Source organism: Monodelphis domestica, chromosome 2 (genome assembly GCF_027887165.1).
Source record: "Monodelphis domestica isolate mMonDom1 chromosome 2, mMonDom1.pri, whole genome shotgun sequence".
NCBI classification, from domain to species: Eukaryota; Metazoa; Chordata; class Mammalia; order Didelphimorphia; family Didelphidae; genus Monodelphis; species Monodelphis domestica.
This window is the reverse complement of record NC_077228.1, coordinates 338,722,673-338,734,942: the sequence shown is the minus strand read 5'-3', so window position 1 is coordinate 338,734,942 and position 12,270 is coordinate 338,722,673. Positions and strand designations below refer to the sequence as shown.

General features: G+C 35.5%; 1 protein-coding gene and 1 long non-coding RNA gene across 19 annotated transcripts in view; one reads left to right on the top strand and one right to left on the bottom strand.

Annotated features, from left to right (window-relative positions):
• Positions 1-12,270, top strand: part of SNAP91 (synaptosome associated protein 91) — a 183,865-nt gene that overhangs the window by 140,961 nt on the left and 30,634 nt on the right. For 9 of the 16 annotated variants that reach the window (XM_056818547.1, XM_056818552.1, XM_056818548.1 and 6 more), the window contains 6 exons: positions 2,603-2,710; positions 3,357-3,623; positions 3,848-3,925; positions 4,086-4,157; positions 4,642-4,725; positions 5,831-5,914. The exons of 1 other annotated variant lie outside the window; for it this stretch is intronic. In XM_056818547.1, the coding sequence (XP_056674525.1) occupies positions 2,603-2,710; positions 3,357-3,623; positions 3,848-3,925; positions 4,086-4,157; positions 4,642-4,725; positions 5,831-5,914 (693 nt within the window). The remainder of the gene's footprint in view (positions 1-2,602; positions 2,711-3,356; positions 3,624-3,847; positions 3,926-4,085; positions 4,158-4,641; positions 4,726-5,830; positions 5,915-12,270) is intronic. 6 more of the 16 variants (XM_056818553.1, XM_056818551.1, XM_056818555.1 and 3 more) reach the window with 4 other exon arrangements.
• LOC103102813 (uncharacterized) overlaps positions 1-12,270 on the bottom strand; it is a 76,021-nt gene that overhangs the window by 39,015 nt on the left and 24,736 nt on the right. For all 3 annotated transcript variants that reach the window (XR_001628360.2, XR_001628361.2, XR_008916609.1), the window contains exon 3: positions 4,051-4,209. This is a non-coding gene — a long non-coding RNA (uncharacterized LOC103102813). The remainder of the gene's footprint in view (positions 1-4,050; positions 4,210-12,270) is intronic.

Sequence of the window (12,270 nt, the reverse complement as noted above, 5' to 3'; positions counted from 1 at the left end):
AATGTAGAGAAATCTATTCTATCAAAACCCTACTTTGTACTTCTCAAACATTGTAACTTTTCACTTATTTTTGAATCCTTAGTGATTGGTATAGTAAGGTAGTTTTTTAGTTTTTTCCAATAATTATAGATTTTTATTGTATATATTGTTCAGAGAACTTGCTGACTTAGACATCTTTATTTTTTCATGCATTGATTGATATAGGTTTAACTCCCAACCCATCCTTAGTGCCATTTGTGGGGAACACTGCCCCCCATCTCAGACAGATCCTGAAAACCTTCCCACAGACAGAGAATGTACTCAGCTTCTAGCAAAAGTTATAAACAGGTGTTAATATATTAGCATGTAACTGAGACTCTCACAACTTAAATGGATTGAAATGCTATTAAAAATTGGGAGAGTTTTGCAAAATGTTATATTTTCCATAGGAAATAAATTCTTGTAAATTTATTTAAGAACTGTTTACAAAATATCCTATAAGTCTTCTGTGTTTTTAACGTAATTTGGGAAGGTTTTTCCTTAATGTTTTCTTAATTGAAATATTTGCCCCTAAATCCATAAACAATATTTCATGTCATACTTTATCTTGCCTAGTTTGATCAGTTTCTCAGGTATCATAAGGAGAAAAGTACTGCCTTTAGAGTCAGTTTTGAACTATAAGATATAGAAGCCACTTCTAAAGCATTCTTAAGTTGGTAAAAATGCTTTGAAAATAAACCTGATGAATTGATTTGCTTGGCAATGTGCTTTAGCATGGACTATGTCCACTTGATTTCACAAATATTTCAATTATGCTTGCATTGAATATGTTTGATTACATTGTTGAGAAATTACCAGTGTTACCTATTTATGCCTTGAGTTTGTGCACTGTTGTTTAATCTTTAAGAATAAAAATTTAGTTTTGACTACTGTATGTTTTAAGAATTTTAAGGCATGGTGATTTGTTGAACTTTGTATTGACAAAAAAAATTTTCTAGAGAAATATTTTCCATTCTATTCCTTTCCACACGTGGTAGTGTAAACTTTACCATGAAATCTTTCCTCTCCCTATGAACTTTAAAAACAGTAGTGAAATTATAGGATGCCTTTTCAGTAAGTAATATTTTAAATAAAAATTTAATAAACTGTAATAGGCACTTAAAGTAAACATTGAACATCACTACATGAAAACATACATATATGTCTAGGTAGGTAGATATTATATATATTTGTATGATTAGGGTACATGATTATCTGATTTTGTCTGACATTAATTACTTTGAGACATAAAATTTCACATATATTTTATTTTTACCAAATTTGTTTATTTTTAGAAAGCCATAGAAGTTTGAACTTCTTTAATTTAAGTGGTCAACTTTAGAGGATTATACATTAAAAATAGTGTTATCTAAACCTTCACTATTATACATGTTTTAAGATACTTTTTCAAAACAACAATGATGTTAATAAGCTGATAACATACCTAACTTTAGGATATATTTAAGGTTTTGTTTTTTTTTTTTTACAAAAAGGCTAATAGCATAATCTTTAAAATATGGTATGACACCAAATATAAATTACCTTGTCATTAGATTCTATATAGTAGCTATCCTATCAGGTATTCTTTCTAGAATATGCTACCTAAGCAAAAAAAGGATTTGGAAAATGAAATTACTGTAATGTTGGATGTGCTTAAATACTGACTTCTTAAATACTCAAACTGTTTGTGGCAAGTGCTTTGGTAAACTCTGACAAGTACAAGTACATTATAAACTTTCCAGATACAAATAGTTCACTGATGGCATAATGACCTAAATGTCAAAAAGAAGAATATATATGAATAAATAGAGCAGGCCTGAATTTTCTAGCAGTTGAAGATAATATTTTTAAACTAACTGAAGCATCACTGTGATACCTAAAAAAATGGAAGCTAAATTATTTTAATAGAAATAAGAGTATTTTAGTCATGCTCCCTCATTTCTTTAAACTACATTTTTATATTTGTCCTGAAGTGCCCTTGTTGACTAAGAAAGTTCTAATCTTTGTGGGTAACTAAGAAGTCTTTGTATGCTGTTATTAACATTATTGCTTTACCCTGTTAAACATTTGGAACTAGACTATAGTTGATGCATTCCATATACATTACAGGTACTTATTTACCTAGATTGGCATTAAAGAAGACATTCATGTTTGCTTTAAGCCACTAGTCAGATATGTCATAGTATTACCTTGAGCAAGTCTGACTGAACATGAAAATTTTAATGTCTTAACAGACATTAGTTTAATCTTGTACTTTACTTTTTAACATCCATTCTAGTTGATTTCTGATATTACATAAAACATGCTGCTCAGAACCCTTATACAATGAGAATCATGTTATCTTTTGGATTTTAATGTGCCTTGGCAGTAACAACCAAACCATGTAGTGTGTGACTGACTAGAAGGAATGCAAGGAAAAATTTACTTCATGACTGTCAACAGTGCATGACCCATAAAAATAACATTTCTAAAAATTCATGTTGTATAAGGGAGCCTTCTTCTGCAATTTAACTTGGTTCTTTTACTATATTTTCTTCTCTTTTTATTCTTTTAATTTCTATTGTTTAAAAAAACTGCACCCAAGATGCCTTTGCAGCTTCTCCTGGTGAAGCCCCTGCAGCACCTGAAGGGGCAGCAGCACCAGCTACCCCAACCCCTGTAGCAGCAGCACTTGATGCATGTTCAGGAAATGGTGGGTTTTATGTCATTAGCAAGTCTCTTGTTTTGTGTTCTAGATTAAATCCTGTAGTCAGATGTGGCCATTTGTTGTTGTTTTCTTGAGTCAATTTTTTTGGACTTTATCAGTCATTTTTGATTTCTTGTGAATAGAACGTATCATTCATTAAATTAAATTAATAAGACCAACACTTAAAACATTAAGATAGAGAAGTGCATACTTCTCAAAATTGACAATTTCTCAAGATTGACAATTTTTGTCAGTGCAAGTATGCTTTCTTAATGTTTTTTCTCTAATGCTATGGAGTACTTTTTATTACACTAGTCCAAGTAACTAATAAATAGCATGCTTTCATAAATGTAAAAAATTACTAAGTTTGTCAATTGGATTTTGAGGAGTTGAAGATAGATTGCCTTCATACTTCATTCTGATCTTACTCAACTATAGTTTTAAATCCTTACCTTCTTGTAATTGTAAATTTCTAAAAGTGAACTAATTATTTACACTGGTTAGGATTACATTGGAATACAGCCTCATTTAAATACCTAGCTTGTGTGTATATCTGTGTATGGTGTATGTTATCCTTGGCTTTGATTATTTTCTCTTATTTCCTTCCTTACTGATCCTCTATATATATATTCTCCACTTTCCTTTTTACAAGACCCCTTTGCCCCATCTGAAGGTAGTGCAGAGACTGCTCCTGAACTGGACCTTTTTGCAATGAAGCCTCCTGAGACCAGCATTCCTGTAGTTACCCCTACAACTAGTGCAGCCCCCACGATTCCCGCAACAACTCCTTCTCCTGCTCCTGCTGCTGCAGCTGCCACTGCTACTACTACTACTGCTGCTACTGCCACTACCACCACCGCCACCACACCCGCCACCACCACCACAACCACTGCTCCTCCTGCTCTAGATATCTTTGGTGGTAATTCTTTAAAGCTCTTTGATTCTGGTGGAATGGATTCTGGTTTGTCAAATGTACATACAGCATACACACATAACATTGCATGTACACTGTATATTTAAATTATTTGTTACAAACCATTTGCAACATATCTCGGAATTCTCCTAGTCAAAATTCAGAACTGGAAATAAATGTTGTTTCACTCTGGTCAAATTGAGTAAAGGCATATGTATTCTTGGTCTTAGATTTATTTGAATCTGCTCCTGATGTTGCTGCAGCACCTAAGCCAGAGGCCACTCCTAGCATAGACTTGTTTGGTACAGGTAAAAATAAATAGATCCTTTCTTTCATTTTGATTTCTTGGATGTTTTCATGCTTAAGCACCTGACTCTCATTTGTAATGATAAGTTTGTTAGATTTTTGACTTTGATTTCAGCTTTCTACTTACTTCTGCTTGATTTTGGTTTGTTTCACTTTTGGAAGATGCTTTCTCATCTCCTCCACATGGGGCTTCTCCTGTGCCTGAGAGTTCTCTCACTGCTGATCTCTTATCCGGTGAGTTCTTTTGCCAAATTCCAATCTTCTTAGATGACTGGCACATCATTATCTGTGGATAGATAATAAATGCCCTTGCATATGTAATATTTAAGTGCTTTAATATAGGTAAAATGAATGAGGAATTCATTTTAAACTTCTCTTAACCATCTCTCAGAAATTAGATGGGCAGGTATTTACCATTCCTTCTGGATAATAATTATTTTACATCAAATTACATACATATGCTTTTGTCTGAGTAGGTAGGGGGAAATAATGTACTAAAATTCTTAATTTTGAAAACTGATATTTTGAGCTATGTTTTTTCCTGAAAAAAAAAGTATATCTTAAAATACCCATATGCTTTTTCTTTCTTAATATCCTCTTAAGTGACTTTGCTCATAGGATTTATTGACTGAAGTGTAAATATATACCTTGAAAAGAACCATCAAGGCTCTCAGTTTTCTTTGACATACAATATCATCTGTTCTCTGCTTAACTGCAGTGGATGCATTTGCAGCAGCATCTCCTGTAGCCACTGCCTCTCCGGCAAAGGTGGATTCTTCAGGTGTGATTGACCTTTTTGGTGGTGCGTATTAATCTTTCTTCACCACTTATATCACTTTTTTTTCTCAGAATATTTTCAGACATTCTTATTCATTTAATTTAGTCATTTTCTCACTTTTACAAATTCATCTTCTCCTGTCTTGGATCTATGATTTTCAAAACTATTATTTTCATCCATTTCATGTCTTTACTATCATCTATTCATTATTTTTACTATATAAATATTTAAACTTAACCAGGTAATTTTTTTCATTGTCTTAACATGAAGTACATTGATTTGGAATTTGTCTATCCTGATTACTTTTCATCTCTAATGCCTTAATCAACTTTTACCTGATTCTTGAAAAATCATTGCAAGCATTAATTAGGGATTAAAGAAAAAACCTGAAGCACTTAAATTTGAAATGTTAAAACTTGTAATGAATTCTCCAATTCAGTCAAAATTAAGTTGCTTGCTTTTTAAAATTCTTCCACAGAATTAGAAGATACATTGCAGATTTAAAGTATTCTTATCTTGAGAATGACATAACTTTTCTATCTAAAAGCACATGTGAATGTACTCTCCAAAGTTAACTGCTTTTGACAATATATACTCAGTAGTTTGCCATACTTGTCAGACAAATTAGAGAGCTTTCCTTGCTGAATATCAAATCTGGACAACTAAAATATCAACTGAAAATGTAGCTCCAGTCAAATTTTCTCTTTATATCAATCTAAAATTATCAAATATCAAAAAGTTGTTACATTTTCCAATTTTAAAAATCATTATTGTCTTTCAAATTAAAGAAAAAATTGGTAAGTTTTTGTTGTACTTGAATGATAGATAGTACAGATTTTCTCTTTTGGAAAATTTTTAATTCTTTGCTTATAGTCTCTAAGCCTAAGATTACAGGCACAACTTTTATTAAGGGGCATTCATTCTCTTCATTGACAATTTTAACAAAACATTTTGAAAAAAGATGAGTATACAGTTCAGCTTGTATTTTTCAAATATCTATAGAATACATATCACTAGAGAATATATACAAGGTGCTCCAAATTATCCATTTCTTTGTATAACATGTATTCAATATATTCACTATTTAAACTCTTTTACCTTTCTTGCTGCATAATGGATAATCCAATAGATGCTTTTGGAAGCAGTGTTTCTGAACCACAACCTGCAACCCAGGCTGTTTCTAGTTCCTCAGCTTCTGCCGACCTACTAGCTGGTAATTAATTTTAAAATTTTTAATTAAAATTTGCTTTATAGAAATTTAAGATGGGAATTAAAAATGTGATGTATATTTATCTTTCCCATTGACCTCATAAAATTGAAAACAAACTGGTATGATCAAAAGCACTCATTATGTTTTTGAATAATTTTCACTGCATTTTTTATGAAATTCATTGAAAAATCTTGTTCCATGCAAAAGCATCCTTATAGATTATATAAGTTATTGTGATCTCCTTTATTAGGCCATTTTCTTTATGGCTCTCCTGAAGAGGTACTATTTTGAATCTGGACTTATTACTCATGACTTGAGTTTCTCTGTTTTAGCCCGCAATTTGACATTGGTTGTGTATCATATGAATCACAAGAAATATTACTTATAGTAGGTCTGAAGCTTGTTACATGTGCTGCTTCTATAACCAATATGGATTTTTTTTTAATCTGGAAATCTATAATTAATCCCTGTCCATCATGTTTATATAAGAGAAGACACTGATAAATTATGAAAGGCAAATTTCTTTTGCTAGATGAATCAAAGAAAAATTTTGAGAATTTTAAGTCCTTACTTGAGAGAAAGAAAAAAAGCCTTCATAGCTATATGTAGAGGAAATACCTGTGCCAGAATATGGTATATCATTATCTTACTAGAAGAAATGGTACTTTTCCTTTGCCATTCCTACCACCTTACTGCTTAGGTTTGTCCTGACCATCCCATTAGTTGCTAATGCTTACTCAGAGTTCACTTTATGCCAATAACTAGATGAAATATAACTGAATAAACTTATACTCGGAAGATTTCAGATTTTGCCATTTCATCAAAGCCCCATAAACTGCTACTTGTGGCAGTTTTGAAGTAACAGTTTGGTTGTTCAGTAAAGACAGTGATAATAGTGAATTTAAAGCCAGGCAGCTCTGAAAGAACCTTGGCCCAGGTTCTGGCCAACTTTAGGATTTTCTGTCAAAAGTTCCAAGTGGGTAACTGGAAATGTAAAGTTCTTAATAAGTATAGAATTAAAATTGTATTTACTTATATAATTCAGTTTTTAAATTCTACTGGATATGGTAAACCATTTCTGTCTAATTATTTGGTGAAATAAAAAGGATAGGAATATGCCATTATTGTAGTGTTGCCATTGCACTGGTAAAATACACAGGTAGCTTATGGCATTTGCCAGAATGGAAGGACCTTATCTATTTCATGATTCATCACCCTGACATGGTAAAATAATTGGATCCTATAACTGAAATCAAGGAAAGATGCCAGTGACCATAAACTGTATATCAGCTCAGTTAGTGAATTAGAAGTTGAAAGCAAGTCTCTAGGTGCAGATTCAGAATTAGAAAGATATTTAGCCAGAAAAGATCATATGTTTCTATGTTACATGTTGGTGGTGATGGGAAGTTGTAGGAGAAAAAGGAAGGAAGGAGAAAGAGGGGTAGGGAGAAAGGGTGGAAAGGCCAAGAAAGGACTAAATAATGAAATCACTGTTATGTTTACGGGCTCTTGTTGAAAGAATGAAGATCAATTAAAAAAAAAAAGAATCTAAATGCTCAAATATATGGAGAATTTGAACCAAGATAAGGGAATGTAGAAGAGTTTAATACTCCATGGTTAATCTTATATGGGAAGGAATAACAGCGTTGGAAGCTACACAAAAAGAGAGAGATTCACTAAGAAACTGATGAGAATGGGTGAAGCACTTTTACCAAATTAATAAGTGAATGACAAAAGAATAATTCCTGTAATCTCTTAGTAAGATGAGCTTGTGGGAGCATAGATTTAAAACAATGGACAAAATGGACTAGGGTGAGTGATTGAGGATACATTGGATTCTTGTCCCAAAAGGGAAAAGAAAGAGTGCAACTCAGGAACCTTTTTCTTTGAAGGAGAAGGTACATGACTACAATTAGAGACAAGGATCTTAAAGTAGTCTTCTTTTTTTCTTTTTGGTCTGGAGAGAATTTGCACATTTGGAAACCAGCTTATCTAAGAAAGGATTTTAGCACTAAGAGAGATTAGGGAAGGGGGGAAAAAGGGAACATATAACTAGATTTAGCATAACATAACCTTGGGAATAGAGACTAAACCTCACCATTTGGGGTGTATAATGATTCCTACCATACAATATTATTTCCACATAACAGTTTTTTCCTGGTGGATCTATACCTCTGAGAAGTTTACCTCAGTGTGGGAAATATAGGGTAAGATCTTCATGAATCAACATTTGGTGATACAAAGACTTTATCTCCTTGTGCAACATAGAATAACGTAAGTCGAGGAATTGTATAGTCCATGGATCAGAAAATAAAGTTCAGAATAGACAGAAATGGAAGACAATGAGGACAGGGTAAATAAAGGAGAATTTCTTAGAAAATGCCTATAGCAAAAGAATATTCATTAAAACAAGACCTTGGAATTAAGGATAGATGTTTAGTAATAACTGGTGTATGGGGAAGAAGGGCAAAAAAAGAGAAATTAATCATTTAAAATCAAAGAATTGGGGTTTGGAATGAATGGTAAAGTGTATAAATAGAGTGAAGGAAAAGTATGAAAATAAACTAGCATCAAAATAATTTAAACAGAACTAATAACAGGGGAAAAGTACTGATGTAACAGGCAAAAGGAATAAAAATAAATTGAGAAAAATCATAACTTTGAATGTAACTTAAGTTCAACAAGTCAATAAAATGAAAAACATTGGCAAAATGAGTAAGAAAGCAAAACCCAACAATCTGTTTTATATAAGAAAAATATCTAAAAATTGATAGAGAATGAAAATGGTTGCTATGCATCAGATGAATCCAGAAAATCAGTAGTTTCAATCATACATAGACAAAGCAAAAATACAAATTGCAATATCAAAAGTAAAAACAATGACACCATATTTGCCTTGAAGGAATGATAAACAGTGACCCCAACTCAACATTATAGTCATGTGAATCAAATGATGTACCATCTATAGAAATACATAAAAGTTAACTGAATTGCAAAAAAGTAATAATGACTTTTGTCTCCTTTGTGTGTGGTTTCCCATCATTAGATTGTAAACTCCTTGAGGGCAGCAACTTTTTATTATATCCCTAGCACTTAGCACAGTGCCTGGAACATGGTAGGCACTTAATAAATATTGATTGGATTGAATTGAGCATTGCAAAAAACTCACCAGAAAACTTGGATTTTTAGAAGATTTGTACAGAAGATGAAACCAATCAGAAGTAACAGAGGTTGATTATAAAAGCATGGTACAGACAGGAAGAGTGGCAGGCATCCTTACTGTCAGCAGGTAACATTTTGTCACAGTGAATAGAGTGCAAGACTTGGATTCAAATTCTGCCTCAGACACTTAGTATATGTGTGACCCAAGGCAAGTTACTTTCCTTGTCTCTGTTCACTGACTTCCTCTGTTCAAGGAGAGCCTTGAACTTCAGAGCCTCTCTGTAGTTCCTTAAACAACTCTACATTTATGAGTTAAAGCTATTAAATAAAGCAAAGGCTAGTAAAATGGGATTGGGGGAGTTAGCAAATTGAGGAAAATAAGACAAAGATCCAAGTCTGTGGGATGATAACTGAAATTAGAAGAAAATTGTTGTCCAATCATGCTCAGTCCTCTGTTACCTCATGAACACCTCATAGCACACCATGGCTATCCACAGGATTTTCTTGGCAAAGATATTAGAGTGGTTTTCCATTTCTTTCTCCAGTTGATGGAGGCAAACAGAATAACTTGCCAAAGACCACAGAGCTAGTGTCTGAGGCAGGATTTGAATTCAGGTTTTCCTGACTCAAGCCCCAGGACTCTACTCACTGAATCACTTCCCTGCCTCCATGGAGAAAGTCGAGCTACTTTATTCATCATATCACTCACCATAGAGTCTTCGATTTAGAGTGGGAAAGACCTCCGGGCTGTTACGTAGTTGACGGGTCTGAAGCAGAGGTCTCCCCAGGCCACTGCCCTGCCTGTGAGACCACAGTTCTTAGTTTCTCTTTTCCCTGCCAGAGACAATCCTTTGGACATGGGCAGGAATCCAGGGATATGAGAGAAGCCCCTTGGTCACAGTTCAGGATTGAGTCCCTGCCAGGCACTGACAGTACAACCATCTGCTGAGGAAGGGTGGAAAGGGGGACGATAAGGGGAGAGGAAGGCTATGGGAAGGGCTCCAGGAGGCCCAAAGGAGCTTCTGGAAAGCAGAATGTTTCGGGAATGGGGCAAATGGTACACAATTAAGAGACAGTGGGAGTAGGAGAACGGCGAGTGCAATGACTGAAATTAGTGGTCTGTGATGGGACAGCCAGAAGCCAAGCAATGCACATGCATAGGTTGGAGTCACCATAAAGGGCTTTAGATGTCAAACAGACGTTTAGACATGATCTTACAAAGGTGACGGGAAATGGAACCGTCCTCCTGGCCCCCTCATGATCAGAGACTGCCTGTGTCCACCCAGACCACAGATCCCCAAAGAGCAAGCCTTGAATAGAAACCATTCGCCTCTGAGGTCCCCAGAAATGGACCTTCTCCTTCAGAGCCAGGGCAAGCTCAGCATAGCGCAGCTAGGAGAGGGCCTGGCATGGGTCCAAATGGAACCAAAAATTGGAGGATTCTCTAGAAGGCCCGAGAATATCCCCTGATCACAGGAACTCCTTTCCTCTGGGACAGGTTTGTCCCTGTTCCAGGCTGCTCAGGAGAGGCACCAGTAGCTAGAGAAGCTCCTAGAGAAAGTGGCAGGCCCCCGAGACCATCCCAGCCAGCTAACCTGGTGGGCACAGTGTGGATCCTGGAGTCTCAAATCTGAGCTCAAGTCTGCCCTTTTTCAATAGCTGTGTGACCCTAAGCAAGCCACCATACAAGATACCACTTAACTTCTTTGTCTGATTCCTCATCTGTAAAATGGGGATACTAGTAGCACTTACCCCAAAAGGTTGTGATGAAGATAAATGAGATAATCTTTATAAAGTTCTCAACAGTGTGACTAGCTATAGCAAGCACAATAAATGTTAGCTATTATCATTATCAACCCTTCAGCCTCTTGTCTACATGGTTTATGCAGAACTGGAAAAGTTGGGCATGGTGTTGTTACCTTGGAAGGAAGAGTGGAAAGGGTTATTCAGAGTGTCATGGTTTCCCCACTGCTGAATAGCCCCATTTCTATTCAGGAACCAAAGCTCAGCAATATCCCCTGCCTCTGCATCATCTCTCTTGGCCTACCACATCTGTCTCCTTTCACGGCCACCACCCTGATGATGGCCTCATTACATTCCCTCCGTGGGCTGTGGAAGCCTGCTGATGGGTCTCTGCATCAGGGTTCACCTGGCCCCAGTCTGGCCTCCCCCAAATTACCAAAGGGATTAGGAAGAAATCTGATCATGGCATTCCCCTCCCACCTTTATCCACTGCTGTGGCCCCCTATTGCTTCTAGCATGAAAAAGAGACAACTCTTTTAAAGCCCTCCCAGTCCCATCTTTCAGGTTTATATATTGCTCTCTGGCCATCCAGACTGGCCTTGCTGTGGCTCCCACAGCAGCGTTTGCCCTGGCCAACCCAGCTCTGGCTCTATGCCACCTCATCGTCACCTGGAATCTCTTATTCAGGTCGAGAACCATCTTCTCCATGAAAGCTTTCCTTATGCCTCCAGTTCCAAGGTCCTACCTCCATGAATTTCCCTTGAATTTCTTTTGCATAATTCCATGTCTGCTTATTTATATGTATGTTGTCTCCCATGGAAGAAGAGAAGGTCTTTGAAAGCCAGAATATTTATGTTTGTCTTTATATCCAAGCATCCAGAACAGAGCCCAGCATAAAAAGGGTGCTTAAATGATTGAGATTTTAGATAACAATTTATTGGTAATATTAGAGCAAAAATTCCTCTTTTGGTATGGGTTGGACTAAATGGCTACTAAGGTCCAGTCCAACTCTAAAATTCTATAAGATTATAGAGAGTTATAGCTAGAATGGAAGAGAAGGGGGAGCCAAGGGGATGGGGGGGGGTGGGGACACCTAATTTTCCAGTAGGTGGAGCTTCATAGTGATTAAAAAGTAGGGATCTCTGTAGCATATAAACCCTTAACATTTTTTTTAAACCTATAATTGTACTCTTTATCTGCCTTTGTATATTTCCTCTATGACACTTTGTAGTAAATCTTTTGTAGTGACTCACCAGAATTAAGTAAAAATTACCTTTTGATAAACTTGGGAAAAGGAGTGAAAGAAAAAAAAAACTTGTCTTACCTGGGAATAAAGAAACTAGATGGAAGGTGGTAGTAACCAAAACTCAAAAGATCACATCAGATTTGATTTTCAATTGCCTCATATAAAAATGAGGCATCATAAGGCAGAAAGATACTAGTAGTTTTCTCCC